The 26,545-nt window shown below is 39.7% G+C and overlaps 5 protein-coding genes across 19 annotated transcripts; 3 read left to right on the forward strand and 2 right to left on the reverse strand.

Moving 5' to 3' along the window:
- Nucleotides 1-1,066: 1,066 nt before the first annotated feature.
- LOC103976800 (uncharacterized) lies at nt 1,067-2,108 on the reverse strand. The gene is made up of 2 exons (XM_009392124.3): nt 1,597-2,108; nt 1,067-1,501 (listed from the first exon to the last, which is right to left on the reverse strand). Exons 1-2 carry the CDS (start codon nt 1,978-1,980, stop codon nt 1,325-1,327), a joined length of 561 nt encoding a protein of 186 aa, XP_009390399.2. The 5' UTR covers nt 1,981-2,108; the 3' UTR covers nt 1,067-1,324.
- Nucleotides 2,109-4,618: 2,510 nt separating this feature from the next.
- Nucleotides 4,619-5,620, forward strand: LOC135605075 (chalcone isomerase-like protein 1). The gene is made up of 4 exons (XM_065094761.1): nt 4,619-4,876; nt 4,942-5,188; nt 5,267-5,358; nt 5,423-5,620. Exons 1-4 carry the CDS (start codon nt 4,708-4,710, stop codon nt 5,563-5,565), a joined length of 651 nt encoding a protein of 216 aa, XP_064950833.1. The 5' UTR covers nt 4,619-4,707; the 3' UTR covers nt 5,566-5,620.
- Nucleotides 5,621-6,836: 1,216 nt separating this feature from the next.
- LOC103976797 (uncharacterized) lies at nt 6,837-20,028 on the forward strand. 15 transcript variants are annotated; one of them, XM_065097150.1, is made up of 8 exons: nt 6,837-8,498; nt 13,157-13,299; nt 13,454-13,942; nt 14,092-14,457; nt 14,786-15,506; nt 17,073-17,872; nt 18,013-18,274; nt 18,407-20,028. In XM_065097150.1, exon 1 carries the CDS (start codon nt 6,947-6,949, stop codon nt 8,465-8,467), a length of 1,521 nt encoding a protein of 506 aa, XP_064953222.1. In that variant the 5' UTR covers nt 6,837-6,946; the 3' UTR covers nt 8,468-8,498; nt 13,157-13,299; nt 13,454-13,942; nt 14,092-14,457; nt 14,786-15,506; nt 17,073-17,872; nt 18,013-18,274; nt 18,407-20,028. The 15 variants fall into 15 exon arrangements, with proteins under 15 accessions (XP_064953222.1, XP_064953220.1, XP_064953219.1 ...); XM_065097148.1 differs by lacking the exons at nt 13,157-13,299; nt 13,454-13,942 and having other exon boundaries at nt 14,786-14,865; nt 14,986-15,080; nt 15,196-15,506; XM_065097147.1 differs by lacking the exons at nt 13,157-13,299; nt 13,454-13,942 and having other exon boundaries at nt 14,786-14,865; nt 14,986-15,080; nt 15,226-15,506.
- On the reverse strand, nt 18,838-20,346 carry LOC103976796 (NAC domain-containing protein 83-like). Its single transcript, XM_009392120.2, has 3 exons — nt 19,773-20,346; nt 19,427-19,698; nt 18,838-19,216 (listed from the first exon to the last, which is right to left on the reverse strand). The coding sequence occupies exons 1-3, from the start codon at nt 19,960-19,962 to the stop codon at nt 19,043-19,045; spliced, it is 636 nt and encodes a 211-aa protein (XP_009390395.2). The 5' UTR covers nt 19,963-20,346; the 3' UTR covers nt 18,838-19,042.
- Nucleotides 20,347-22,980: 2,634 nt separating this feature from the next.
- Nucleotides 22,981-26,157, forward strand: LOC103976794 (membrane-anchored ubiquitin-fold protein 4). Its single transcript, XM_009392119.3, has 4 exons — nt 22,981-23,155; nt 23,276-23,419; nt 24,725-24,895; nt 25,802-26,157. Exons 2-4 carry the CDS (start codon nt 23,290-23,292, stop codon nt 25,855-25,857), a joined length of 357 nt encoding a protein of 118 aa, XP_009390394.2. The 5' UTR covers nt 22,981-23,155; nt 23,276-23,289; the 3' UTR covers nt 25,858-26,157.
- The last annotated feature ends 388 nt before the right edge of the window (nt 26,158-26,545 follow it).

The following is a 26,545-nucleotide window of genomic DNA, read 5'->3' on the forward strand; positions in this document are numbered from 1 at the left end:
AAGGTATACCTCTAGGCAACTATGGAATTCAGCAAAAGATTCAACAGCAATGTTTTTACTGAAATATAAACAGCTGAAATCCTGCTATATCAGAAAAGAGAAGTGTGTTTTTAAGCTAGCTCTAACTCAACATCAAATGCTGCAACCACTTAATTAGAGAGCAGTGTATATCCAATGTCACAGTTGCACTGACAGGAACTGATATAATCCCTTCCGGAATAAGTGTGATAGGACACTGAAATCTCTTCCAAGCTCTTTGCACATGCAGTTCGTTGGACTATATCTCAAAGGAAGTTGAATTTATTAGTTTGCTATCAGTAATAGATAATGTTTTAACTAATACTCAGCTCTTAATTGTTAAATACTTCTCCAAGGATCATAATGAATATTCAAGAAATTAACTGACTCCAGAAGTTTTGAGCTGATCCCTGATAGCCATAAAGAATTTTGACCAACATCTAAGGACAAAGAATTCTCATTATATAGTGGAAAAAAGGATCGTACGAGACCTAAGCTATCAAACTAACAATAAATGGCCCAAGAAAAACGAGTAGGTTGTTCAGCCAAACATCCAACAATTATGTGACGTAGTACAAGAGACAACCATTCATCTGCGAATTCTGCTAAAATGTTCATTTTAACATGCCCTGATGCGTGTGATACTTTAGTAGCCATTAACAGCTGAGAACATAACAATTGTAATTCAAAGATGAAAGAATAGAATTCATAACAAATATGATTAATAACTATATTAAACATTAGAGTACATCCTATATTTCCCAATCATTATAGTCTAATTTGGTCACACTAACCCATCACGTTATCTGAGGTCCATTCTTAACTTTCAAGTTGTGCTTTTCTTCTTTGATGAATGATGACACTGGTATTAGCCTCATGTTTTTCTCAGAAATCTAAGTGACAATTTGTCACATTAGCAAGTGTTTAAAGCTTCTCTATGTACAATATCTAGAAAACAAATTGCATGAAATGGTTCAAATAGATGGCATTCGCAGTTCTACTTCTGTGATGTCAAACTTGCAGCTAAGATAACCTTGGAACCAGAAAAGGTATGCAAATCTTTTCATTCGACAAAAGTAGGAGACTTGTTTTTCGCTCTTAACTAATTAGAAATTCTCTGACAAAGAGGTCAAGAATCCTAAATTAGTTTACATGAGAAAGAAAGCACAGGCACCAAGGAACTACTAACTACCAGCACCATATCCCTTCCTCGCAAACCATCGCACAATCATAGATATACATGAATCAGCAAACTGAGGGAAAACGATACATATGATGGTACAAAATACACACATCCCTGATGGATCTATAATATGTTATCAAGCAATCGATCAGAAAATGAGGTCATAAGAGACCGAGGACTTCCCCAAATCGGCAACTCTATTAGAGATTCGACCAAGCCCTCTTCCTTCTCCCTGCACAACGATTCCACATAGTCGCAGATCTCCGACAACTTCCTGAGAATCGCCTCTTGAGCCTCCACCTGAAACACGCCAACCCAGAAAAATTAATTGGTCCGGGAAGCCTAACCCTAACCCTAACTCTTAAAAAGTTGTCCTCTTCACACCGATCCAGTACCTGATGAAGTAGGTCATCGACCAAGGGCTGATAGATACATCCACCCGGAGGCTCCGGGAGCTCCACCGACGGTGGCTCGGGTCGCGAAGACGAAGCGGCGGCGGACGGTGGCGGGGCTGCGAGGTCGAGGAGTCTCGACGACAGGAGATCCCACTGCTCCAGCTCCTGCCGGTACCTGTCCCGAAGGTCGAGGAGGCAGCGCCGGCGGCGGGCCCGGCAGTGCCGCCTCAGCTCGACCTCCGGGTCCTCAGCGATGGACGGGCCTTCCGCCGACTCGCCCGGCCGGATGAGGTGGCGGCGGCGGCGCTTGTAGACGAAGCCGTTGTCGTTGCAGATCTCCCACTCGTCGTCGCCGCCGCAGCTGGGCCCGGAGGCGTCGCCCATTCGCCGGTGGCGGTGGAAACGATCCGGGATCGAAGGGAGCGAGCGCGAGGAAGAGCGAGACAAAGGGAGGAGGGAGAGAGAGATTCCAAATTTTCGTCACATTTGTTTTGCCTCCACTTACAGCCCGCCTTTTCGGACTCCAAAATATGAATTTATCCTCAATCACGTATTTATCTGTTTTCTCTTACTTTCAAAACTTTTGACATAATTTTTTTAATGGTAATTTTATCTTTTAACCACCGATAGATCCACCGTTGCCTTTGTCCTACATGAGTTCTTGATCTATTATCCTCACCTACTATATAAATAATCTGTATTATCTATACTGTCTCCACTATTGTCTACCCACTTCTTTATCGTGTCAGACCTATTAAGACATTCGTCTCCATTCTTAAATTTCATCGGACTTATTACCTCACTTTTATCGTTTTAATCTACTACCTAATTGACTAATATTATTTTCTATAGTTCTCGCACGAGAAAAGATGAGGTGTGAGAGTGAGACGAGCATTCGTAAGTGTGAGAGTGAGAGTGATGACAATGGTAGAAGACGATATAAGGTGAAGGCAATAAAGGGATCGATAGAGGCTAAAGGTTATATTTTCATAACAAGGGTGCTTTATGAGAATTTCTAAAAAATAAGTGTCTTTAAAAATTTTATTCTTTATTTATTTGATAAAAATTGTTATAAGATGATTTTACAAAGAATATTCTTTTTTTAGCTTTTTTAGGAAGGTACCTCGATTTTAAAATTTCCTATTTAGTGATTTTTTTTTCTTTAATATCATAAATGTCTTTTGCCACCTTCTCTTCCAAATGAAAATTGCATTTTTTTTTCTCAATAATTGTGAGACATTCAAAGTAATTGCTAAATTCTACTATAATATACTTTAATGTTTAAAATATTACCCCCCCTCCTCTTACACTAAACAATAAAAATTTATCAAAACAATAAAAAAATATGACGAGGAGAACCTCCTTTTGGAGCAATTACTCATCCGATTCATTCCCTCGAACATCAAGCAATCCATCAATATCCTTAAATTATACAATGATATATTACTACTCGTTAATGATTTCGACATTACTAAGTGGTGCGTTGACACCTTGTCGATGCATTCGCCTTCAACTCAACCTCCCTCTTTGATTGTGCAGTCAACAAAGGCCATAGTGGTGATGGCAACAACAATGAGTAGATCCTCCAAAACGGACTACTTCGACGAAGGACCAACATTCACTTCTCCTCGTTCGCTAATATCATTGTCAATTTCTGGCTCCAAAACCTCATGATTCTATGCCTCTTGATATCTCGAATGTCTCATAATTGATGGGAAGTGTACAAGCGAGAGCCTAACAATAGGGGCATGATAAATGTGATGCCCAACAATACCCACCTGAAAGAGCAGGCAATGACAACAAGGGATATTTAGCATATTAGAGGGAAAAAACATCAAATAAAAAAAAAAATTGGAGGCATGTTTTAGAAAAAAAGATAACTTTTTTTTTTGTTTATCCTCTAAATTTAAGTTTGACATAATATCCTTATAAAACTAAAAAAATACAAATATGTCAATCCATTAATCTTTCTCGAATGATCATTAGGATAATGATATTAAATTTTAAATTAGCATTAAAAGTCCCTCGAAATTATTAATAAATGTAAAGGATTAGATAATCAGTGAAAGTAACTTTAGAGTATTTCAAGCATTTAAATACTTACTAATTCTAAAAAAAATCAAGGATAGCAATAACTAGTAATAGTTAATTTTGAACATGTGATAATGGAATTCATGTGTATGAAAGAATTAAATATTTGGAAAGAATATATATTTTAGAGAGAGAGAGATATATATGCAATATTAAAATTAGATAGGTAAATATATTATTTAAAAACTTGAAAAAGATATCCCTCTAAAGTTGGTGATTTGCATACCTGCATCTGAATTTGAATGTACAAAACATATCATTGTAGTTAATATATTATATTTTTTAGGTATTTAAAATTTTATTAGAAATATTTCTGCATAAAAGTTCATGCTTGGCCAAATATTCCCCAAAAGGAATCAGTAATCTGACCAACACATATTCTAAAGAAACGTTGCCACTGCTGTAATAATATTATTTTGGTATCGTGTTCTGCTCACCGGCTTCAAGATCAGACACCGATTAACACCACCGGGCTACTTTAATCGCCTTGCGTGCGGTAAGCACACCGGCTTTGCGCACCGTGCAACCGCCGTCCACGCAATATTAAAGATAGCAGTATCCATATACGAATATGAATTAAGTATATGTGATTGATATCTAAGTGATAAATTTTGATCATCAACTCAACCTGATGAGATTGATTTGATCTTCTAAAAATTCACACAGAGTGAGTGAGATTACGATCCGACGGTGGAATTTGTCTAAAGTCTGTATCTCATATAAAAGACCACCAAATGATGAAAGATCATCGGAGGTCGATGAGGGATGGGGAAGAAAGAGCATTAAATCGGGTCAACGGTGTTGTTTGCTGTCCAATTCAAGGCAGTTTAGTAGGCAATAAAATCTGAATGAATGAGTCACCGCCCTCGATGGTTGAATGCCCTTCCCTTCCCTTGTCGTTTTGATCCACAGGTTGAATGCCCTCAACCGCCACGCACCGATCTTTAAGCTCCGATGCCCTCGTTGCCTTCTTATACATGCGTTTGAGTTCTCGCTCGGTACCCCACCTGCTGTCACACAATGCAAGCGGAAGTAGGCAGGAAGGAGGAGGAGGAGGAGGAGAAGATGGAAGTGGAGCCCAAGACTGGAGTCTCGTTTCCTGCGAAGCTACCTGATGGGAAGCAGCTGTGTGCCACCGGGTTAAGGAGAAGGAAACTTCTGGCGTTCGGCGTCAACTTCTACGCCTTCGGTCGGTGGAGCTGTGGTCGAGATGCTGCGAGCGCATGCTGACACGAACCCTGTTTCTGTGTGCAGGAATGTACGTCCACATTGATGCTCGGTTGAAGGAGCTTCTCAAGGCGAAGCTTGGCGAGGCCGCAGAGAAACCCTGTAAGGAACTGTACGAGGCAGTGATCGACGGCGACGTGGGCATCGCTGTGAGGCTGGTGATAGTGTTCAAAGGCCTCACCATGAGCATGGTGAGGAAGTCCTTTGATGAAGGCCTCGTTGGATCACTGAAGAAGCTCACCGGTGGTCAGAAGAACGAGGAGCTCATCAAGAAGTAGAATACATATCCTATCTTTCCTCCTCGCGTGTATAACCTAAACCTAAGCACGTCCTTTCTTGTGATCCATTGCAGGGTCATGGCAGCAGCGAAAGATGGCACTAAACTGCCTCCTGGATCGGTCATCGAGATAACTCGGCTTCCTGGACAAGTGCTGCAGGCCAAGGGTGAGAACTTTGGAGAATTGCAACATCTCATATGGATTAATAACTGTGAGATTGTTTGGTGCAGTGAAAGATGAGCTGGTGAGCAAGGTGGAGAGTGAGTTGCTGTGCAGAGCTTACTTCCACTTGTATCTGGGTGATGATCCATTCGACAAGGAGGCTAAAGAGAGATTTGGAAGAACGCTGGTCTCTTCTCTTTCAGTTCCATAGGATAAAAGGAGTACGAGTGGGAATAATAAAGGCTGCTTTCGTTTTGCTGCAACAATGGAGGTTTTCTATCTATTTACACATTTTGCTCAATGTGTGTGTGTTACTGGAAGTGCATGTGATATGTTACGGCATTCACATAGACTTGTTATCTCTTGTACGTTTGATGCCTTAAAAGCACTTACTTATGGAGTTCTAAGGTACCTAATAAACATATAATAATAATCTCGGGCGAATTTCCAAAAAAAGCCCTTAATTTTGCCTATAAAATACTCTATCTCTCCATCACGGCAGCACCTCCTTTCTGTGTTCATCATGTCATCTACATGACTTAATAATTACCTTGTAATTACAGGCACAATTCATCAATTACCTTATATATATATATATAATAGTTCTAATAAATATTTATAGTATTTTATTGATGTGTTAAAAATACTATAAATATTGTTAAAAAAATTATAAATGATATTATGTCATTCTTTTTGGTCGTTACAGTACCGTATATCTAGACTTATAATTAGTTTGATTGAGATTATGAATCAAATTAAATTATTTATAGTATCTTCAAATCAAATTTATAGTATTTTTATTGTGATAGTAAAAAATAATACAACATGTGAAAAACATTTTCAAGTATAGTATTATTAAAATTAGAGATATTATTTGAAACAAATAAAATGAAACTATTGATTGCGAAATATAAAAAAGGTAAGTATTTTTTTAAAAAAATCATATTATAATATTGTTAGAATATATATTATAACAAATAATATATCTTTTAGAATACCGTATATATATGTATGTTGGAATACCCGTATGCATAACGTCAGTACACGTGGTGAGGTACAGCGTACCAATCCGAGCCCCAGGTGGGTCCCACAAAAAGTGGCAACCACAGTGGAGGTAAAATAGCGTGTTCGGCAACGCCGGGCCAGTATCGGCATGAGATTGCGGTTAGCGGAGGAATGCGGACGTCACACACCATATTACGCGTCAAAATCTGCTGCGGCGTATTGCGCACGGCCCCAAGTTTGCGCCGGTAACTCGACCATATGTTTGGATTTCTATTTTCGCAGTGGGTCCACTTCAGGTTCATCCAATCGTGAGATGGGTATTCGGATGGCTAATGGCCCAGATAAGCTCGGAAAGAAGTACGGTGGTAGTTTCGTGAATCATTGGCGGCAGAAGCGAAGTCGGGAGAGACTTAGCGGAGCCGGTGGGGCCCTCGCGACATTCCTCAGCTCTCCCTTATCTGCCCTCTTCCTGATCCGTCCGCGTCGCCATCCACACCGACCGCCTCCCCAACCTCCCCGTTCGCCTCTTCTTCCTCTTCCTTCTCCTTTCTTCGTCATCGGTTGCTGTCAAGAAAAGAGAGAGAGAGATGGATGTGGTGTTATGCGACGAGCTGGTTCAGGAGATCCTGCAGCGGCTGCCTCCCTCCTCCGCCCCGTCCGTTTCCCTCGTCTCCAAGCGCTGGCTCTCGCTCCTCCGCTCCTCCACCACATCCCTCTCTCTCCGCATCCCCCCAAACATAGTTACTGCCACTGATGCTACTGCTGGTACTGGTAATTCACCATCGCTTTCCTCCATCCTTGCCTACTACCCTTTCCTCACCAACCTCACCGTCATCTCCGCTCGCGAGGACGCCGACGCCCTCCTCCTCTCCATCGCCGCCGCCGCATGCTCCCCCCGCCTCGCCATCCTCCGCTTCCTCCCGGCCTCCCCCCTCTCCCCCTCCGCCCTCCACTCCTCAGCCGCCGCCTTCGCCAGCCTCACCTCCCTCCGGATCGCCTCTCTCCTCCCCCTATCGTTCTGCTGGCTCTCCTCCCTTCCCTCTCTCCGATCGTTCTCCCTCGTCTGCTCACGCCCCAAACGCCTCCCCGGCTGTCGGCGAGAACCGCCATGGCAAGAAGCGGAAGAGCCGTCGCCGCCGCCAGCTGAAGAGGACGAGGACGACGATGTCGATCAGTCGACGCCCGTGACGCTGCCGCTTGAGAGTCTGTCCTTGTCCGGCATCTGCGCCGCCGACCGCGGTCTCTCCTGGTTGTGGCGCCGGTGCGCGGGACTCCGGTGGCTGCAGCTGCGCGCCTGCGAGGGGACCGGCGACGGCCCCTCATCCCCAGCCTTCCCCCTCTGCCTCCCCGGCCTCCTCGGCCTCGAGCTCCGCACCTGCCGCGCGATCGCCGACCGCGTCCTCCTCCATGCCGCCGAACGCTGCCGTGCCCTCACCTCTTTCCTCCTCTACGACGGCGGCAGCCGCGACGCCCTCCGCCACTTCATCCATCGTCGCGGTGCCGCACTTCGTACCCTCGACCTCCGCCTCCCGCTCGACCTTCATAACGACCACCTCTTCGCCATCGCTGCCGACGACCACCGTGGCGGCACCGGCGCGCCCAGCGGGTCCGGCCACCAGCTCGCCGCCCTACGGCTGCACAGCTGCTGCCTTGTCACGGGAGACGGGCTCCGCTCCCTCGCATCGTCCCCGGCTGGTGCGGCGATTGAGGAGCTCGCCCTGGTGAATTGTGATGTCGTGGAGCGGGAACCCGGGTTGCTCACCTTCCTCAGTCAGAGCATGCAGCGGCTGCGGAGGCTGGACTTGTCCCACACTGAGACGCTGACCGATAAGGAGGTGGGATCGATGCTTGCGTCTTGCAGGAATCTGGTGGAGATCAGATTAAGAGGGTGCGGAGCACTGACGGGTGCTTCTTTGATTTCCTTGCTTAAGCACTGCGGCCAGCAGTTGGAGGTGGTTGATATTACTCGGTGTCCGGGAATCGTCAGTGATGCTATTGAACTACTCGTCATGAATGCTTGCCGATTGAGTCAACTGATGGTGGAGGAGAGCAAAGTCACTGAAGCTGCTATGATTTGGCTGTCTCGAAAAGCAATTAAGATAGGTTGATCATGTAGTTCATATATCAACCGCAAAGAAGGTACATCAACTGAGTCCCAAAAGCACCTTAATTTATCTTTCCTGCAGTTTAATAAGTTATTAGGTCTCTCAGTTGTCCATAGTGTAAATACAAATTCTCGGCTCCTCACAAAAAACTTGGTCGAACATGATGCATTTTCCACTGTCACAACTGTATCTAAGAGTGTAAAAAATGTACTAGTATTTGTATCTGTGTCATTATTTCTAGTGATCATCCTGGGAATCCAGTCACTCTCTCCATGCCTAGGCGTTTATGATTATGGCTCGGAAGAGAGCATTGTATGTTGTTTATGTCTATGATATAGCAATTAAGATATGTCATACATTCTCAAATCATGACTTGTTGGCCATTTGCAAACATCATGCTCTTTTCTTTTTCCCTTTGATAGAAAAAAGAGAATATCCTGGTCTTCTAATCATGTTTGATAAAATTGTTGTTGAGTGTGTGACTTTGTGATTTCCTCAATACCCAACCATTCACAGCAGTTGACCTTTCGCATATAATACACATTTGCTGGAGTCTCGGTTCACCTGGCCTCCCCTGTATTTGCCTTTTCTATTGCAAATTTCTTTTTTATTTTATGAGATATTAGGAGATCCCTGCCACTGGCAAGGTATGGCTACATTACAAGGCGTACATTCCCATTTATCTTGATTGTTCAATGATAGTTGAGAATACTAACATTATTTGGATGATAATGTTATACTCTATTCAGCTAATTGTGTAATACTATTTTAAAATTCAAGAGGCCTGTTAGTAAATAAGCCTGTCCAGCCATACAAACTCCTGCAAGGTGAGCAAATTTTTTATGGCCTTAAGTGAATTTTCACAACGAGTTTTAACTAAGTCAATATAGGATTATTGGGTATGCATCGTGTCGTTGCTGGTTCTTTGCTTTTAAGCAAATTATTGCAAGTTTCTTCATTTTTCTTAATAAATTAGTGCTAATTTACATGACTCTTCTACATCCTTAATTTTTCGAGGGGGTTCTTCCACATTACCACAGCAATAAAAAAAAACATCAGTGCTTTACGAATTTGTATCTGAACAAAATTGGGATTTCAAAGAACCCAAAGAAGAAAAACAATGAACTTGAAAAAATGGAGTGCAAATTTCATGGTCTCACAGTGGCTTCCATGGTGACCAAAGCTGAGTTGGATATTTTAGACTTGGAATTGGACATGCTATAATATAATGACAAGTTGCAATGAATCTCTGGCTTGAAGGTAACTCTAGGTTGACATTAATTTGAAAAACTGGAACAATTAGGTTGACCTAAACTTCAGCTCAAACTCGACCACATTATCCAAAGTTTCAGGTAGTTAACTTTTCAGTAGCAGCATCGAGTGAGGAAACTGCAGGTCATCACAATCAGGACACAATTTACTTGATATAGTTTTTTTTCTCTCTCCTCGAAAGATTAAACCTGGTAACCAAACATTCAGATGAATTTGAAAGATCGATTGAGCTTTGACTACTTCAGGTCAATATATCTTATCATTTCAATCTTGTACCCAATGAAGGCTTTATCTATCTTAAGTTGTTGAGGCTACTATCTCTGGCTCCTCTTTTATTTGGGACACGTTAAAAAATTCATGTCTATTTTGCATCACACACTTCTCATGGTATATATAAATTGTAGCTTTGTATTGAGCTGACCTGGTATAAAGGCTCTCTGCATCTATCTGTTGTGGTGTCTCTGGTGTTGTTGCAGAAAACCAAGCTAATTAATGATTAAAAACAAACTTTCAAGAGTGGTATCCTTTCTAACTTCTAAATTCATCTTGCTAATACTAACTTTTCTGTTCTTAAAGTCTTCCTAGAGCCCAAGTATGAGATTCTTTTTATTTTTGTGGTTGTCTTCTAAGCCATGCTAGTGAAACATGGTGCATATGAATGACATAAACCTGTGTATCATGGTGACATACTGGAAGCACCTGTCCTTCACGGTTTATTATAGGGGAAGCTGGGAGTTTAGACATTATTACTGATCATTATTTTACAGCTAGTTGCTAAATCCCTAGAGTGCTTTTGTTATTGACTACAGTACAGTTAAGTTGACACACACGCCTGCTGTCTGTGTTATGTATATTTTCTCGATACATGTCGATATTGTGTAAAATGTTCTTTGGTAAACTAGATGTCCAAATGCATTGGAAACTTCATGATACTTCAAGTGGATCTTGTGGTTGAGGATTTTGACAAAGGTGGACAAAATGGTTGCTTGACCCTAGAAAGTTATTTTCATGACAAACAAATTTTCTGTTTTTATGGTATTGAATGATATGTTGTGTTTTGGTGCTTAATTGGCTTTGCATTATTATTTCTGCTTGCATTTGATTGACTTGAAGGGTTAGTACTAGTGACAGTTCACTTTATCGGTTCGTACTGGTGTACCGATCAGTCGTTGGTATGGTACACATCAATGCATACCGACATATCATATGTTGGTACGCCTGGGCATACTGATGATATGGTAAAATTACTGAAAATAGCTCCAAAAAATTATGAAAAATAAAAAATTATGAATTTTAAGTTGAAAATAAATATAAATTTAGTATACTTTTAGTAAAAATAATCTAAATTAGGAAAGAATAGCGATACATATCTTTTCGAGCTTTGCGAAGTAACTTTGTGGTACGTTCCGAACCTTTATTCTATTAATATTGAATTATCTACGAAGAAATGATTTGATTTGTTATATTATTTTTTAAATAAATTAAACTTTAGGATTCAAATAAATTAAGTAATCAATCGATGGATATACCTGATTTTACTAAAAAAAAAATGACGGGACTGCACAAGCGGTGGATTAAAATCCTCAATCATATATATAATATATATGTATATGTATATATATATGTATATGTATGTATATATATATATATATGTATGTATATATATATATATATGTATGTATATATATATATATATATATGTATATATATATATCAATTTGATATGTTTGTTGGACCAAATCCTAAAAATGATCCCACGACATAGTATATTGATACACCATATGCCATTGGTACATCAATATGGTGATAGTCGTGGTCCGATCGTTGTGAATCACATGTTTCTGAGGCGACTCTTGAGGCAAGGATGATTGTGGCATGTATCAGTGTAGGACATGGAGAATATCAAAACTTCTACTTTCACCACTGATCTGTTGCCTTGTATTATAAGATCAATCATCGTACTCTTGCTCGGAGAAATGTGACCATATATCACCGTACTGCTGTTGGCCGTAAGATTCTTTATAATATGACGGTTATGAATACGATGAGCTTTGTTGTCTATGTCGTGTAAGCTCTGTCGCATCTGCTCAAAATCATCCACTACCTTCCCCTTCTGTGTATAAACTTGATCAGTATGTTGTTGAGTTCCATGATCTGAATCTTGGATGGTGGTATGTGTAAAATATTACTCGTCGGCCCATGTGCCGCCCTTAAATTGTGTAGACGAAACCATCGACTCCCTGGCGTTGTCGCCATCATTGGTTGAGCACTACTGTTCACGTTGCTACCATGTCTCTGGACCGAGCCGGTTGTTGAATATGATTGAGAATGTGTCTCATCGTTCGACTCGATTCTTTTTAACGGTGCGATTGATGCTATTGCCTTCATCTTTGCCTTTGCCTTTGCCTTTGCACTTGCACGTTGGGCGGACGACTATGGTAGACAAAAGGGTTTGAAAACTTTTTCCTATGATTCAAACGTTAAATTGACCATTTGAAATAAGACAATATGAGCCCTTAATTGATAACGGTTGAAATCCGACCGTTATTGGTACAGGTTGGTAATGGTCATATTTTAACTGCTACCAATCGGTACAGACCCTGTATCTAGCACAGACGATCCCATATCGCCCGATATGGGGTCATGTAACGAGTACTACCCAGGAGAGGATGGTCCACGTACCGATCCCTTGTCGGATCGATACATATCGCCCATACCGAGTGGTACAGCTCAATACAACAAACCCCAAGTACCACTAATGGTTCCTCTAATAGAACCATAAATTCAAAGTAGTTTCTCCACTTTTCTCTATCAAGTTTGTTCTTAAATTTTAGGTTCTGTCACAATTCCTCTTCTTTCAATGCTATTGTCATAGTTGATAAAGGCAACCTACTGATATTGAATAATAAAAAGTTAATGTTAATAGTTTATCTTTCCACTGATGATCAATCTCAAAATTGTCATCTTCCTCTTCTTTCTTTATTCCTCCCCCTTGTCTAATGGACCGTCATCAACTCCTCTTCTTATGGAATAGGAGGTTTGGAGGAGGCGGAGGAGGAAGCTTAAGAATAAATTACACATTGAGTATCTGACTGCTTAAAAGTCTTGAGGATTTACAGGTGGAACGTAATATAATCTTTGAAGCTAATTTTGATGTTTTGGAACATTACGGATAGAGGAATTCTTTCTCAGTTTCTCCTTCCACAAGAGAAGCCCAATAAATAAATCCAAATTATCCTAACCTTCCATCCTCAGTCTCAAATTAACCAGGATGGTTTGATGGCCCTTGGTACATAAAAATTGTACAAAAATATATGCTGGCAAGAAATATTGGTTTATTACTATAATTTCGAACAGCATAAGGTTAGGAAAGATGCTCTTATCTTCATTTCTGATGTGTATGCATAAAACTAAGCTCAGGTATTACCATTCAAAAGGGATGGCACCCACAGAGATGGACAACATTAGCACTTCGAGGCAAAGAAGATCATCGATCAAAGAGAGAGAGAGAGAGAGAGAGAGAGAGAGGAAATTTTAATGATTTTGCATGTTGAAAGACTCAGGTATGCATGTAAATTATATTGTTTGTTATTATGAATGCTAATGTCTGTTCTAAAGATAGTTCTCCATGATCGATTATTAAAGTTGTGTATTACTCTCTCTCTCTCTATATAAACTAGTAATTTGGTTTGCATTGTCGTAAATGTTATTTTATAGTCAGATGTAAAACAGAGGCCATGGTGTTGAGCCCCATGACATTGATCAGAAGAATCACAAAGACATCTAGACCAAGTACATTTCAGGTGCCAGAACTGTGCCTAGACACATGGTATGTTGGTACCTACCACAATGCAAAGGGAAGAGGAGAGGAGGAAGGCAAAGAAGGAAAGATTAGAGGAGGAGGTGGAGAAAAAGAAGGAGGCAGCAGCAAATGCGGAGGAGGAGGAGAGGAGTATTAATTCTTACAAATGGACTGGCGGGCTGAGAGTGGCAGCAGATGGCATGAGGAGAATCAAGAGAGAGATTAATAAAAATTTACTGGTCTTGATGCATGATAAAATATATATGGAATTGAGCAGCGAAAACCTCTGAAATGTTTCAATTTTGCACCTTGGACATATAATAGTTCTGAATCAAATCTCTTTAGAAAGATCTTTTGTTTCATGGTAGCCTGCTCCAGTCCCCTTACGAAGCTTTCGTTATTGGGTTAGCCATACACTTCATATGTTTCTAGTGATTCACATGGCATCATTTGGGCATTGTTAATACTCTGTCACAAATGTTCTGCAGATCCATGAACTAAACTTGGCATTTTATATGTTGTCTGTCTCAATGCTTTGACAAATGTTTTGCAGGGAAGCTTCCACCCCCTACGTTTATCCTATTGGATCACAACCAGTGAAGGCCACTTAAAACTGACGAGAGTTGAGGAGAGAGGTCTAAAATGAAACAATGGATGACTAGAGATTGTGGCCCCAGACAGAGGCTTGAACCCAGGTCAGGTGCCTTCTTGATGGTGTCATCCTCTGCTTCTGTAAATGAGAAGTCCTATGAAGTGACTTCCATTACCTAACTAGCGGAGCGCATGGAACATTAATTTATGGAGTATTAAGCAATGAAGACATCAATCCAATTATGGCCATATCAATGTTCTTCTATTTCAGAAGGCCTCACAATTGGTTCGTCCAACTTTGTACATCCACTTTCCTGGACATGAGCTGGTATAGTTGTTTCCTGCCTCCTTGATATCGTTGTTTTTGTTTCTCCTCCTCCTCCTCAAACTTTTGCCCCTCAAATTTATGACTTTGGATGGATGTGGTTTCTAATGTTTTCTTGAACTGGCATCAAATTCGCCATTAGATCTTCATTCATAACGTAGCTTTTGGCCTCTTCATTAGGAGACTCGTGAATTAGCAAAATTTTCCAAACTTGATTACAGTCTTGAATACCTTATCCGTATTTTCAAATAGAGCAACAAAGTAATAGTGTTTTCAGTACTGAATACTGATTACCATGTTACTAATTCTTAATTTTCATTGATACTCCAAGAGTTGCAGGTAAATCTCTGCTTTTGCCAAGGACCACAGAAAGAACAAGTCCATGATATCAATGAGAGCAAGGATAATTTGGTATAGATGGAGAAAGTGAACAAAGATTAACAACTTTTACTGACTGTGAATGATTTTTTCTCTCCCTGTAATATTAAGCCTTTGAGGCAAATTTAACTTCTTTTAATAACTAATTTCCAGAGTTCTCATGGGAGGCAGTGAAGATGATCACAACAAGTACAAGCTTGGATTACAAAGCAGACTGCTAAATATCATCTTTAGATTAAAAGGCTCAGGTAAGTTCTTAGCAACCTCATCATGCATCCTGCCTGAATAATCCTGCAACAGTTTTATGAGTGAGATGAATTGCAGATTAATTGGTGATGACATGAAATTTACTTTTGTTGCCAGCATGACTACTAACGAGAACTTTACAAGCAGGAAAAAGACGTGATGATGATGAACAATATCTAATCACTGTTATATCAGCCTTAACTGGTTGATCAAACGTGAACCCGACCCGTTAAGGATAATATAACATTGTCGATCCGTTGGGGTGACTTCATTGAAGATGGGAGGGTTAATGGGGGGTGTGTTCTAGGGGACGCGAGCGTTGGAGATTGTGAAGCGGACCAACTGGCCGGGGCTCCTGTGGAAGCGCATCAAGCTCACGACCACCCGCAAGAACAACGCCAAGAAGTGCCCTCCACCGTGTCTGGCAGGTGAGAGGCTCCTCGTTCCCTACCGCCACTGCCCTTTGCGATGTTGTTTAGGGTCTTGATCTTTTAGGGCTTGCATCATATTGCATGCTCGATCAAGGAAACCCATCAGGGGTTGTACTCGGTTCATAATGTGTTTCCTACGGTAGTATATGCCAGTGGTATATGGGGTTCTTAAGGATTCGAGACTTTGTTTTTCTATACCCCAAAGATCAATATTTATATATTACAATAATTATTAAAAATATCTACACATGATTTTTACTAGCTAAAAAAACTTATAATTGTAGAGTTTATAGAGATTTATAATGATGAATTATATATAAAAATTTCAGTATACTGAGATGATAAAAGATCATGACCACTAGTCTTGAGATTATAAAGAGTGCATAGAAAACATTAAAGATCAATTTTAGATCTGCATCCTTTTTAATTGATAATATATGAATTTACTAGTCATATACTTGATAACATGGTATGCAATATCGAATGGTATCATCCGGTACGGGCGGTACGTACCGGTACATGGACCGCCCGGTATCGGACGTAACGTGCTATAGTGCTATATTACTACACTGTAGCAGTGCTACAGTATTATAATAGTAAAAAAATATATAAAATTGTTCGGTATGTCCTGATGTACCGCTCAATATCGTACCGTACCTAGTCAATCTCGAAACATCGGTACGGTACGATATTACATATCTTGCTTGATAAGCCCTCGTAGAATATGTTATTATAAATAAATTATTTTAATTGATATTTAGTTGGGCTTAATTCTGAACTTGAGTTACATTGAATGTTAATACTGAATTATTTAGTTGGGCTTAATTATTTTAATCAAATACTGAATGTGTGAAATGTAGTTTTAGAAATACTGATAAATCAAATGTTGTGATAGCTAAGAGGATGGACAGAAAGTTTTCATTAGTAAACTTTTTAGGGATCTTAAATTTATTATCGAACAAGGAGATATTTATGGAGACATTGTTCATATAGTAAAAAAAACTGATGGTGTTAAATTGGGGAGAAATGTGAAGGATTTTTTGCGATCATTATTTTCCCCTTATACTTAAAAGTTTGTAAACAGTTTAAGGTCAACTATACCTTTTCTATCAGAGTGTTATGCAACTAATAAAACATGTGAAATAGTCTAGTATAGTCGTGGTAAGACCGTTAAGATATATGGAGTTGTTCGAAAAGATAAAGAGTAAAAAATAATTGTATTAAAAAATAATTAGATATTATTTTGATAGTGGGTACATTGAAAAATCGTCGAAAATGATATGGACATGTTGATTAGTTAATTTTTTTTGAGATTAGACATTCAAAGACTGCTATTCCTTATTTTTTCTGGTCTAATCTGTTCTGGTTCAATTTTGGCTATAATAAGTATCACAATCAAAAACCTTGTCTTCTTATAAATCCAAAATTTTGGAAATCGCAAGATCATGTTAATGTACCATACCATTTTGCATTGCATAACATCTCTTAAAATGCATAACTTTTGCTTTACTGGAATAATATTTTTCTACTAGGAAAATGATGTGTTTCTTCTCTATGATGCAGAATGAGTCAATCTTGAGGGCTTGTGCTGAGCCACGACAAGAACCTACAGCAAGTAGTGCAGTTGCAGTTGGAAGCAAACAGACCAGATCTTCTTGTCTATTAATCCATCATAACCCATAAGAATCTTGCTTGAATGTCCTTTGTGCAGTTTTGGATCCAAGATCAAATATTGGATATGATACTGGTGTCCTAGAATGTACTGTTAGTGCTCGAATTTGGTATGACCTATCTTCTCAATGTTTATTGATCTTCCCTTTTAATCCCAATCATAAAATCTTTTCTTAATTGTGGTGCTATGCCTTGCCTTGTTATTACAAAAGTGTAGTCATTAACTTGTGATCTACGTATCAGTTGTTTTTCTGGACATATGTGCAGGTTCTGATGACCGAACGTGCATGCATCTATGCATCTTCTATCTAAGTAAGTCGTGTTGTTGATGTTGTTAGACGCAGAAGCTATAATTGACCCCTTATCTGTTGTGTGATTGCGTGGCTTGAGTGACATTATTATCCCAACCTGCCCACGCTCTTCTAGATTTTTGGTGCCTGTCTTTGTTTCTTGTTCTGCTCGAATTCCCCAGTCAACGGGGTGGTTGGTCAAAAGTCTATTTATTAAAGCTTGAAGAAATGGCGTGTTCCACCGTGCCGGCAGTCTTCCTTGATCGATGATCGCCGAGAACAAAACCGAGTCAGCAGTCCAGTGCCACACTCAAGATGTGTACTTCCTGTGGAGTTATATTTCATGCTTGATCCGGACATGCAAGCATTACGAACCACAGCTTCTTCCTTGGCGGGTGACAGGTTTGACTGTTTCATCTCTTCGTTCATCGACTTGTTTGAGCTATGATTGCTCATGCCGTTGTCTTTTGCTTCAAGTTGGTCATGTTTGTGTCGCCTAATCTTCTGCTACTCCTTTGGGCGGCCACTTGTTGCCCTGACAGAGACCAAAAGAGTGTTCAAAGAAGGGCACAGCGGGGGAGAGCTGACAAGGAATCAAATGTGGAAAAAGAGGCTGCGTGGTTGCCGTCTCGAAAGAGTTCCCGAGGCTCTTCGAATGGGCGATGATTCCAAAACCAATCTCACAAGAAACTTCATGAATGTCTTGGCAAGCGTAAATCGACAGGGATAGCAATCACTCTGTGCCCCTACTACTTCATGTGCTGTGGAACGCATGCATGCATGCATGCCGCATCATTGGACTCGGTATATTTCGATTTCCTGCATTTTCCTTCCTTTTAATGAAAATTACTCCTTGCATTTTAACCATCTTCTTCATTTTATTTTGTGATTACATAAGAAATTGTATCGGTTTGATGTCTTTTTATATATGTGCAGTCAAAGTTGTCGACGAAATGACTACAAGAAACCTGGAGGATCACATCTCAGAAGGCTAAAGATCCATGAAAGAGCCTCATTTGACAAGGTCAGCACTGCATCTCTGTATCATGGGTCTCACTCTCCCTTTGTCAAACCAAAATCTAGTGCAAGATATTCTTGGCCAAGTTGTGTGTCTTGTCAAGGGACCATCAGCCCTATTGCTTCGGCTCGGACTAAAAGCGTTTGTGCATAGCCCTCCTTATCTGGCTTTTTCTTCCCCTCTTTTCACAGCATTTGATCTTTTCCTCTGCACCACCAAAGCACTTCCTCTTCGATAGTACCCTCCTCACTGTTAGACACAACTTGCAATGTGCCATTTCTTCTGTGTATCCCTTCATAGTATTGTTTAATACTTCATTAGACAAAACTAAAGATCAAATAAGGAGACATTTTGTTCTTCTGGACATTGAAGTTTTCATTTCCATATTAGCCATCAGTTCAACTGCTGCATAAAGCTCTTTTGAATCTAAGTCGTAGATAAGGCATCCTACAAGTTACAGCTCAAAGCTTATTTTGCATTTGGTTTCTGAGGAACAAAAAGGAAGAAACAAAAGTCTTGATCTAATGATACAGCAGCGCGACATGCCTATGTTCTCATGGAGTCAAACTCATGCTGCCTGAACTTGCTTCCTCTCCGTCACCAGAACCATCAGAGAGTTCGGTGACGCAGCTCGACTCCTGCCTGTGGTCTTCCCCGATCTCAATCTTCGCTCTCTTCTTCTGAAAGACGCGGCAGACCACCCAATCCCACCTTGCAGCCATGGTACCCTGCATCATCAGGTTCAGATCTTTCCCGAATCAGTAACCTCCTCGGTTCTTCATTTTGATTTATTATAAGATTATTGCATCGATCGATGACAGCAACTTTTTTGCATGCTCAATAGGGACTAGCTTGTTATACTCCAAGGTTGGGTGAGAGTTCTCTGATGGCTTCTTCTTAGGACTAGGAAGAGGAAGAACGGGGAAGTAGGAACTCACATGAGTTGCGTCCGATGTGGTAGTAGCATGAGGGCCGGCAAGGCGGTACTCGTGCATGATCCATTCGGTCTTGGTGGGCGGCTTCCCTCGGTGGAAGACGGAAACCTTCTTCATCCCCACCACCTGGTGGCACCTGGAAGCCGTCACTGGTTTCTCCTTCCCTGTGGCTTTCCAGAGACCGGATCCAGCCGCCTGGTTCCGGCGGCTCCGGTTCGGATTTCTGGCCTCTCTCAGGCCGAAGAAGTACTTCACTTCCTCGCACCCGCACCCACCTGCAGCATCACGTATCGAGGTGAAACATCAATTCATCAAGAGGTATGGTATCAGATCAGGTTAGAACACCAACCACAAGCAGGTAGATCCCATGGATTATACTTGCTGAGATCGACTTCCGGGATGATGGAGGATGGCAAGGGAGAGGAGTAAACCTTCCTCTTAAGGTACTGAAGCACGAGCTCTTCGTCGGTGGGGTGGAACCTAAACCCAGGGGGGAGCCTCAGCACACCATTCCCTGTGAATCTTGGCTTCTCCTCCATAGGTTATGACCCAGAAGCTGAGGGAATAGACAAAGAACAAAGAAGAGAGGGAAGAAAGAACTCTTCTTTGTTCTGCCTAAGGAGTGAAAGACTCCATAATCCTCGACCCTCTTTTTGTTTGTTTCAGCTAAAGAGCAAACAAAGACTGGGAGGAGGACAAGGGAGAGGGAAGGTGTGTTTGTGGTGTGGTTGGGGGTTGGGGGGGGGGGGAGGAAGCAGGTCTTTATAGCGAAGTTTGCCGGCAGTGGGCGACGACCATGGTGGCGTGATCCAGACTCATCCGGCAGTTGAAGATGTCAAAGACCGAGAGAGAGAGAGAGAGAGAGAGAGAGAGAGAGTAATAATGATAATAGAAAGACAGCATGCGGCGGCACAAGCAATCCTCCGCTGGTCAAACACAGCACGGCAGGCAGGTGTCGGCCGCCGTGTGGAGATTTAGATCCACAGCTCCTTGTCCTGTGGATGGAGTCCATGTACTTTCCAGGAATCTGGATAGCTCACAGGGTAAGACATTCATCGGAGTCCATGTACTTTTTCCATGAATCTGGAGAGCGCTCACTGGGTAAGACATGCACTGCTGACTTTGCCCGCGTCTCCAGGAGACTTGTCAGAAACTTCCAAGTGATTTATAGCGAAGCTAAATGATAAGAGGACAGTCATAAATTAGATTCGAATACCTTTTAGTCTTCAGTTTGGAACAGATCTGAATATTAAAATGGGTATTTAGATCGAGTTTGTGTTCGAGTTAGGTATTTAAATCCTAAATGGATTCAGATTGTGGAATAATGTGATGCACGGATCCCTTAATTGTTAAATAATAATAATAATAATAATAATAATAATAATAATATTATTATTATTATTATTATCATTTCATATGTTTTTGGGCGTACATATCTAGATATAAGTTTGAATAAGCTACTCGGATCATGATTAGAGATCATACATAACATTTAGATATATATACATATATATTACTAATGTTTTGAATTTTGACGAGTATATATGTATGCTAAAAATAAATTTGAATTTGAAGTAATATAAATAAATGTATGTCTTTATACAAATTTCTTAAAATTTTGATCCCACCATTCCCAAAAGGGTTGAGACCCCTTTTTCCTTTCCCTTTCCGCCTTCTTTGGGTGCCCTTTGTGGGCAGCAATCTGATCTCAAGACATGTCACGATTCCACTTCGAGGCATCGTTTGGAAGAACAGATACCAAAGTGTTTTAGGTTCATGTGGCATGTTGGCAGATTACTCGAACCTCACTCACCCTCGAAAGGATCACTCTCCATTCTGCTCAAAAGAAAAAAGAAAAGAAAAGGTTAAACACAAGTGTTAGGAATTGCAAATCAGAGGATGTCGTTTTCCTCTTATCCTTCCCTTTTCCATGTTTTTGATGAGCCACTGCCCTAAACAATGCTCTGCTAACACACTGGATGAACAACACAGCTCTCCTGTAGCTAATATTTGTTTATTTTTCCTTTACCCCTTTGTTTATGTGCCTATTTGACTCTTATTCTTTATTTACATGATTTGCAGGTAGCAATGAGAACCCTGATCACTGTCTTTCATGGTTTGTTTGGTGATCTTTAGTCTACTCTTTTTTGTTTTTTGTACACAATTGAGAAATTTTCACCATGCTTCTGTTTAGTCCACTCTTACATATATATTATTATTATTATTATTTCAAGCTCCTCAGATTCTGGCAATTTCCTATTCCCTTCTCATCTTCAAAGCAAACATTGAATTCATGCATTTATTTTCCACCATGAAGACATCATGTCCTGATAACAAAGTGGAATTTGTGTTCTGAAGCAGTCAAGGTTGTTGTGGCTAAGGGAGTTTACTGGTCTTGTGCAGTTTGCGCCATGAGAGGTGTTCAAAGTCCTTCCAGAGTCAGCTGGGTTGACAAAAGAATGCATGTCCAGATTGAACTCACATGACCATCATATTTCCTGGACATTGTGATGCGGAATGAGGTATATATACTTGTAAATGTTTCATTATATACCAGTAAATCACTCATTACATACAAACAAATCCTGGTATATTGTAAATCGACTTATTATTTGAAATATTACATGCCACATATAATCATTACAGCCAAAATGTAGAAAATTAAATACATAAAGTATCTTATATTTTTTTCACCAAGTAATTGATCTATTATGATTGGGTATTTTATCGATTTTTTTCAATATTATTTTTTTATCAGATGATGTCTCTCATACTCTTTTTTTTTTTTTTTCTTCACATTGGATGAAGATATCCTCATATTTTTACTTAATGATTTAATAAAAAAAATCTTTAATTTTGATAATTAATCAGCTTTAAATTTTATAAAAATAATATTAATAATATTAGAATCATATCCTAATGATTCTAAGATGATTAGATCTTTTTTATTTTTAAATATAGTAATTAATTATCGATTTTTTAATAACATATGTGACAAGGTATTTTTTTTTAGTAAAAGACTTGAGGATATTTTCATTCAAAAATGCCCCATATAAAAAATAAATATGGGAATATTATTAATTTTTTCGGTAAAATTATACCATGTTTTTAATATATTCCAAGGAAATTTTGGTGTTAAATTTATTTTTAATATCGTTATATTAACGGTGAATCAATGGACATTAATCACAATGATATGAATATAATTTTAACTTAGAGGAGTAAATTTGTAAACTATTACATTTTGAGGAATATAAATGCAATTTTGTCACCCAACAGAATGTGATTACGACACGTGTTGATTCTGCCAAGAGTTTTGTCTACGTGGCGTATAAAAACGCAATCTTAGTGGCCGACATCAATGTGTTTGTATTTATATTCATCCGAAATTAATTAATACAAATTTATTTCAATTTAATATATATATATATATATATATATATATATATATATATATATATACAGATATTTGGAGGGCTTAAATGAAAAAAAATAAAAAAAGATATTGGGATATGTAATCTTTGTGGGATTGGATTGGCAATTTTGGTCGCACCTCTCTTTCTTTCCTCGTGTCATCACTCATTCTCTTGAACCCTAACCCTACGAGTATATGTCAGGGAACTCCTCTCGCGGGTCTGTTCCACAAGAGACCCTTTTTGATCCACTCCTGGGTTTTGCGGATTTGCCCTCTCTTCTCCACCTCGCCGTCCGCGTTCGATTCTGCCCCTATAGGTGCGAGCTTTTCTCCCGATTTCGATGTGGCGATGATAGCAGATGTCGTCTCCGGTGGATGACTTGATGATTCTTGATTGATTGTTTTGGTTTTTGTGATGTTGGGGTGATCTGTGATAGATCGGAGTGAACAAATGCCAGAAGAGGATCTGGTCGAGCTCAAGTTCCGGCTATACGATGGATCGGACATCGGCCCGATCCGCTACTCTTCTTCTTCCACTATTGCCATGCTCAAAGAAAGGATAATCTCCGAGTGGCCGCGAGGTAGGAGTTCCCGGTTTCTCTTCGAGTTTTTCTCGCTCCTTGATCAGCAAGTCAAAACCCGTTTTTTGGCAATCTCGTAAGCAAGAAACTTTCTGTTTCTTTTTACTCTTTGGTTTTGTGATCTTTCATCCGGTCAAAAACCTTGTTTTTGGGTGGATCATCTGTTTGCTTCTTTGTATGCTCGTAATTTTATTGGGGCTTTTGACGTGGTAGTTGATTTCAATTAATTAAATGTTAAACGAAACATTAGACATCCTTTAACTTTTCATTTGTTTGAATTTGGTGCACTGTTTGTGATGTTATGTGTAATGATCTAATCCACTTGTTGATAAAGTGTATTATGTATCATATTACCTTGAATAAGTGTCTCAAATGGACCAAGGGCAGGTAACTAGTATATGGATTTTGTGACTATGATCAACCAGATATCCTAATTATCGATGTTTAGAAGACAGGCATAGGACTCAAGTCATGATATAATTTGAATTTCCAGATTGCACCATCTTCAACAAAAACTTTCAGTCGTCGAACTAAAATTCAAAGGGCGACAACTCATTATTTTTCCCCTTACAAATTACTTTCTTTTACTTTTTATATTTTTGTATGATTCTGTATGTTTTAGCCTGAAGTTTCTATTTAATGGCTTCTAAATTCATCGAGCTCGCAGAACTTGTTTTCTGTGTATTTCAGATATTCGTTTCTTTAGTACCCTGTTTATCACTCAGAAATTTTTGCAATCATACTAAAAAGTATTTTCTGATGGACTCATAGTGTATGCACTGTGATGTCTGCATCAGTAGGTATAATAGTGTCCATTAACATTCTTTTCGTTGTTCATGTGCACAACCTTGCATGCCTTTCTCAGAGACGCACAAGTTGACCTTTTCATATTTTTGTACGTCTCATAGTGGCTAGACCTTTCCTTATAGGAAAATTCCTTTGTATTAATTATTCTCCTAGTGTTGTCCAAGATGCTGAAATTTCAAATTGATGGTCTTTGTGTCACACCAAATGCTCAACTTGCATGTGCATGTCATTTAACAAGTCTACATGCCATTGCTGCCTCAAAACCAGAACTTGAAACGATTGAGCCTTATTTTTATCATGGTTAGCCTTGAGCTCTAGCTTTTTGGCTGTTTTGACTGTGGAGGGTATGTAGGATTTTCTTGCGTATGCACATGTATGTGTATCATGCTTCTTGTATTATTTTTTAGTGCTATCTAAGGAAATTTTGGCTCTTCTATTTTGGTTCACGTAGTCGATTATATCACTGATTTGTATTCCATTCTTCCATTCTTGCTGTAGATAAAAAGATCGTACCAAAGGTGGCAAATGATGTCAAATTGATAAGTGCAGGCAAAATACTAGAGAACAGCAAGACAATTGCACAGTGCAGATCACCTTTTGGTGAACCTCCTGCCGATGGTATTACCATGCATGTCGTGGTACAACCATCATTGACTAAAACAAAAACAGGTGAGCTGGATGATGTTACTTGGTGCGGCACATTATTAACTTTCTTATGTCTCCTATTGGTCTCATTGAAGTTAAAATAGATGTTTATGAAATACCATGTCTCTTGGTGCTCCAAAATGCTTTAAACTAAATGGTAGCAGACGTTCTAACATGAAAAAGGATTCAGATAAACCTAGTTGGAAAACTCCATGATAATTTTATGAAGTTCTATGTCTCATAAAGTGGTGCTGCAAAATTATTGCAGTTTTAGTTGAGTTACCGGTCACTTGTGTTGATTTTTTTACTATTTAGATGGTAACTGAGCATTCATGGGTTTGATTCATCTATAGATAAATGAAACATATTTTTAGTTTCCCATTGTGTAGTATACAAAGGTAGGATAATAATATGGCAGAACATTTTTTAAAAGATCAAGGTTTTGTTATTTGTTCATTGGCTGGTCATAGAATGATGATATGGCAGCATAGAAACTGTCAAATTCACGTTTGAAACACCATTTGTGCCTTCTGATGTGAACTAGAATAGGAAGGATTATTTTCCTGCAGTATGCCTGTCGTTGAACATCTTTTGAGATTACCAGAAATGTTTAGAAAAATAAAAAGATGAACCTGGCACACGAGGCTCCCTCCGACAAGAAGAACAATATATGCTGTTCCACTACAGCAAAGAGGCTATTTCTGTGAATTGAACCATGGCGATCCAGGTTGAAGATTTCTAGAGTCGCTTTATTCGGAAATTTTTTTAGTGACACAACACCTAGCGGTATCTGTACCCGGTTTTTTTATTCCTTCAGACAATTCTCAGCCACTCGTGTCTGCTTTCAATCTTTTTAATATATTATGTACTGCAAAATTTTATTTGAATTCAAAAGGTTTGCTGCTTATCCGTTTTCTATAATTGAAACAGAAAAGAAGGTCGAGGAGCTGCCGAAGAAGACAACCTGTTCTTGCTCTATATTATAGAGAAACGAGCGACTTGCAACAATAGCGTCATCCGCCATTGTGGTTCAACTGTGGTAAGAAGTGTCGATTTCTCAAAGCTGTCATCATTGTTCGATGCATGCTGTTGCACGCATCGGGTCGGTGCACGGCTGTGCTATTTATTTGTCTTGGAACAAGTTGATCCGATCCTTTGCATCAAAGTCTTATACATGTTTCTATAGATCTTATTACAGACAACAGTTTTCCCCGAACATGTTTGTATATCGATTGCATTGCCTGCGAATTAATTCGATAGACCCAATGATTTCTGCACTCTTCAAATTGGTATTGTATTGTGCACACCCGTTGGTAGGGCTATCATCTATGTTCGTGCTGGAAATGTGATTTGGCTTCCCATTCGAGTCATAGCACATGGATTCATAAATTTTGTGGATTTTCTGATCAAATTCGAGCAGGTTTGATATGAAGATCGTGTTCGATTCAGTATTTTGTTAAATCGGGAGAACAAAATTAAGATGATATGGATCGCCAACCATTCATATATATATATATATATATATATAGTTTTGATAAAAATAAAAAAAAATTATTTTAAAATTTGATATTTTCCTCTTTGTTAGTCATATCCGAACATAGAAACAAAGAAACAAAAACAAAAATCAAATGCGAAAACGGCCCATCGGAGGAAGAAAGTTTGGTGTGTGGCCCG

Source organism: Musa acuminata, chromosome BXJ2-2, assembly GCF_036884655.1.
Source record: "Musa acuminata AAA Group cultivar baxijiao chromosome BXJ2-2, Cavendish_Baxijiao_AAA, whole genome shotgun sequence".
NCBI lineage: Eukaryota > Viridiplantae > Streptophyta > Magnoliopsida > Zingiberales > Musaceae > Musa > Musa acuminata.

Bases quoted from the DNA above. Each gene is read 5' to 3' on its own strand.
- LOC103976794 (XM_009392119.3), top strand. From the start codon at position 23,290: ATGCCAGAAGAGGATCTGGTCGAGCTCAAGTTCCGGCTATACGATGGA. The intron at 23,420-24,724 runs GTAGGAGTTCCC...TTCTTGCTGTAG, and splicing joins AATCTCCGAGTGGCCGCGAG to ATAAAAAGATCGTACCAAAG. The intron at 24,896-25,801 runs GTGAGCTGGATG...TAATTGAAACAG, and splicing joins ATTGACTAAAACAAAAACAG to AAAAGAAGGTCGAGGAGCTG.
- LOC103976796 (XM_009392120.2), bottom strand. From the start codon at position 19,962: ATGGAGGAGAAGCCAAGATTCACAGGGAATGGTGTGCTGAGGCTCCCC. The intron at 19,699-19,772 runs GTTGGTGTTCTA...GTGATGCTGCAG, and splicing joins ATGGGATCTACCTGCTTGTG to GTGGGTGCGGGTGCGAGGAA. The intron at 19,217-19,426 runs GTGAGTTCCTAC...CTGATGATGCAG, and splicing joins CCACATCGGACGCAACTCAT to GGTACCATGGCTGCAAGGTG.
- LOC103976797 (XM_065097150.1), top strand. From the start codon at position 6,947: ATGGATGTGGTGTTATGCGACGAGCTGGTTCAGGAGATCCTGCAGCGG.
- LOC135605075 (XM_065094761.1), top strand. From the start codon at position 4,708: ATGCAAGCGGAAGTAGGCAGGAAGGAGGAGGAGGAGGAGGAGAAGATG. The intron at 5,189-5,266 runs GTAGAATACATA...GATCCATTGCAG, and splicing joins AACGAGGAGCTCATCAAGAA to GGTCATGGCAGCAGCGAAAG. The intron at 5,359-5,422 runs GTGAGAACTTTG...TGTTTGGTGCAG, and splicing joins ACAAGTGCTGCAGGCCAAGG to TGAAAGATGAGCTGGTGAGC.
- LOC103976800 (XM_009392124.3), bottom strand. From the start codon at position 1,980: ATGGGCGACGCCTCCGGGCCCAGCTGCGGCGGCGACGACGAGTGGGAG. The intron at 1,502-1,596 runs GTACTGGATCGG...GGCGTGTTTCAG, and splicing joins TCGATGACCTACTTCATCAG to GTGGAGGCTCAAGAGGCGAT.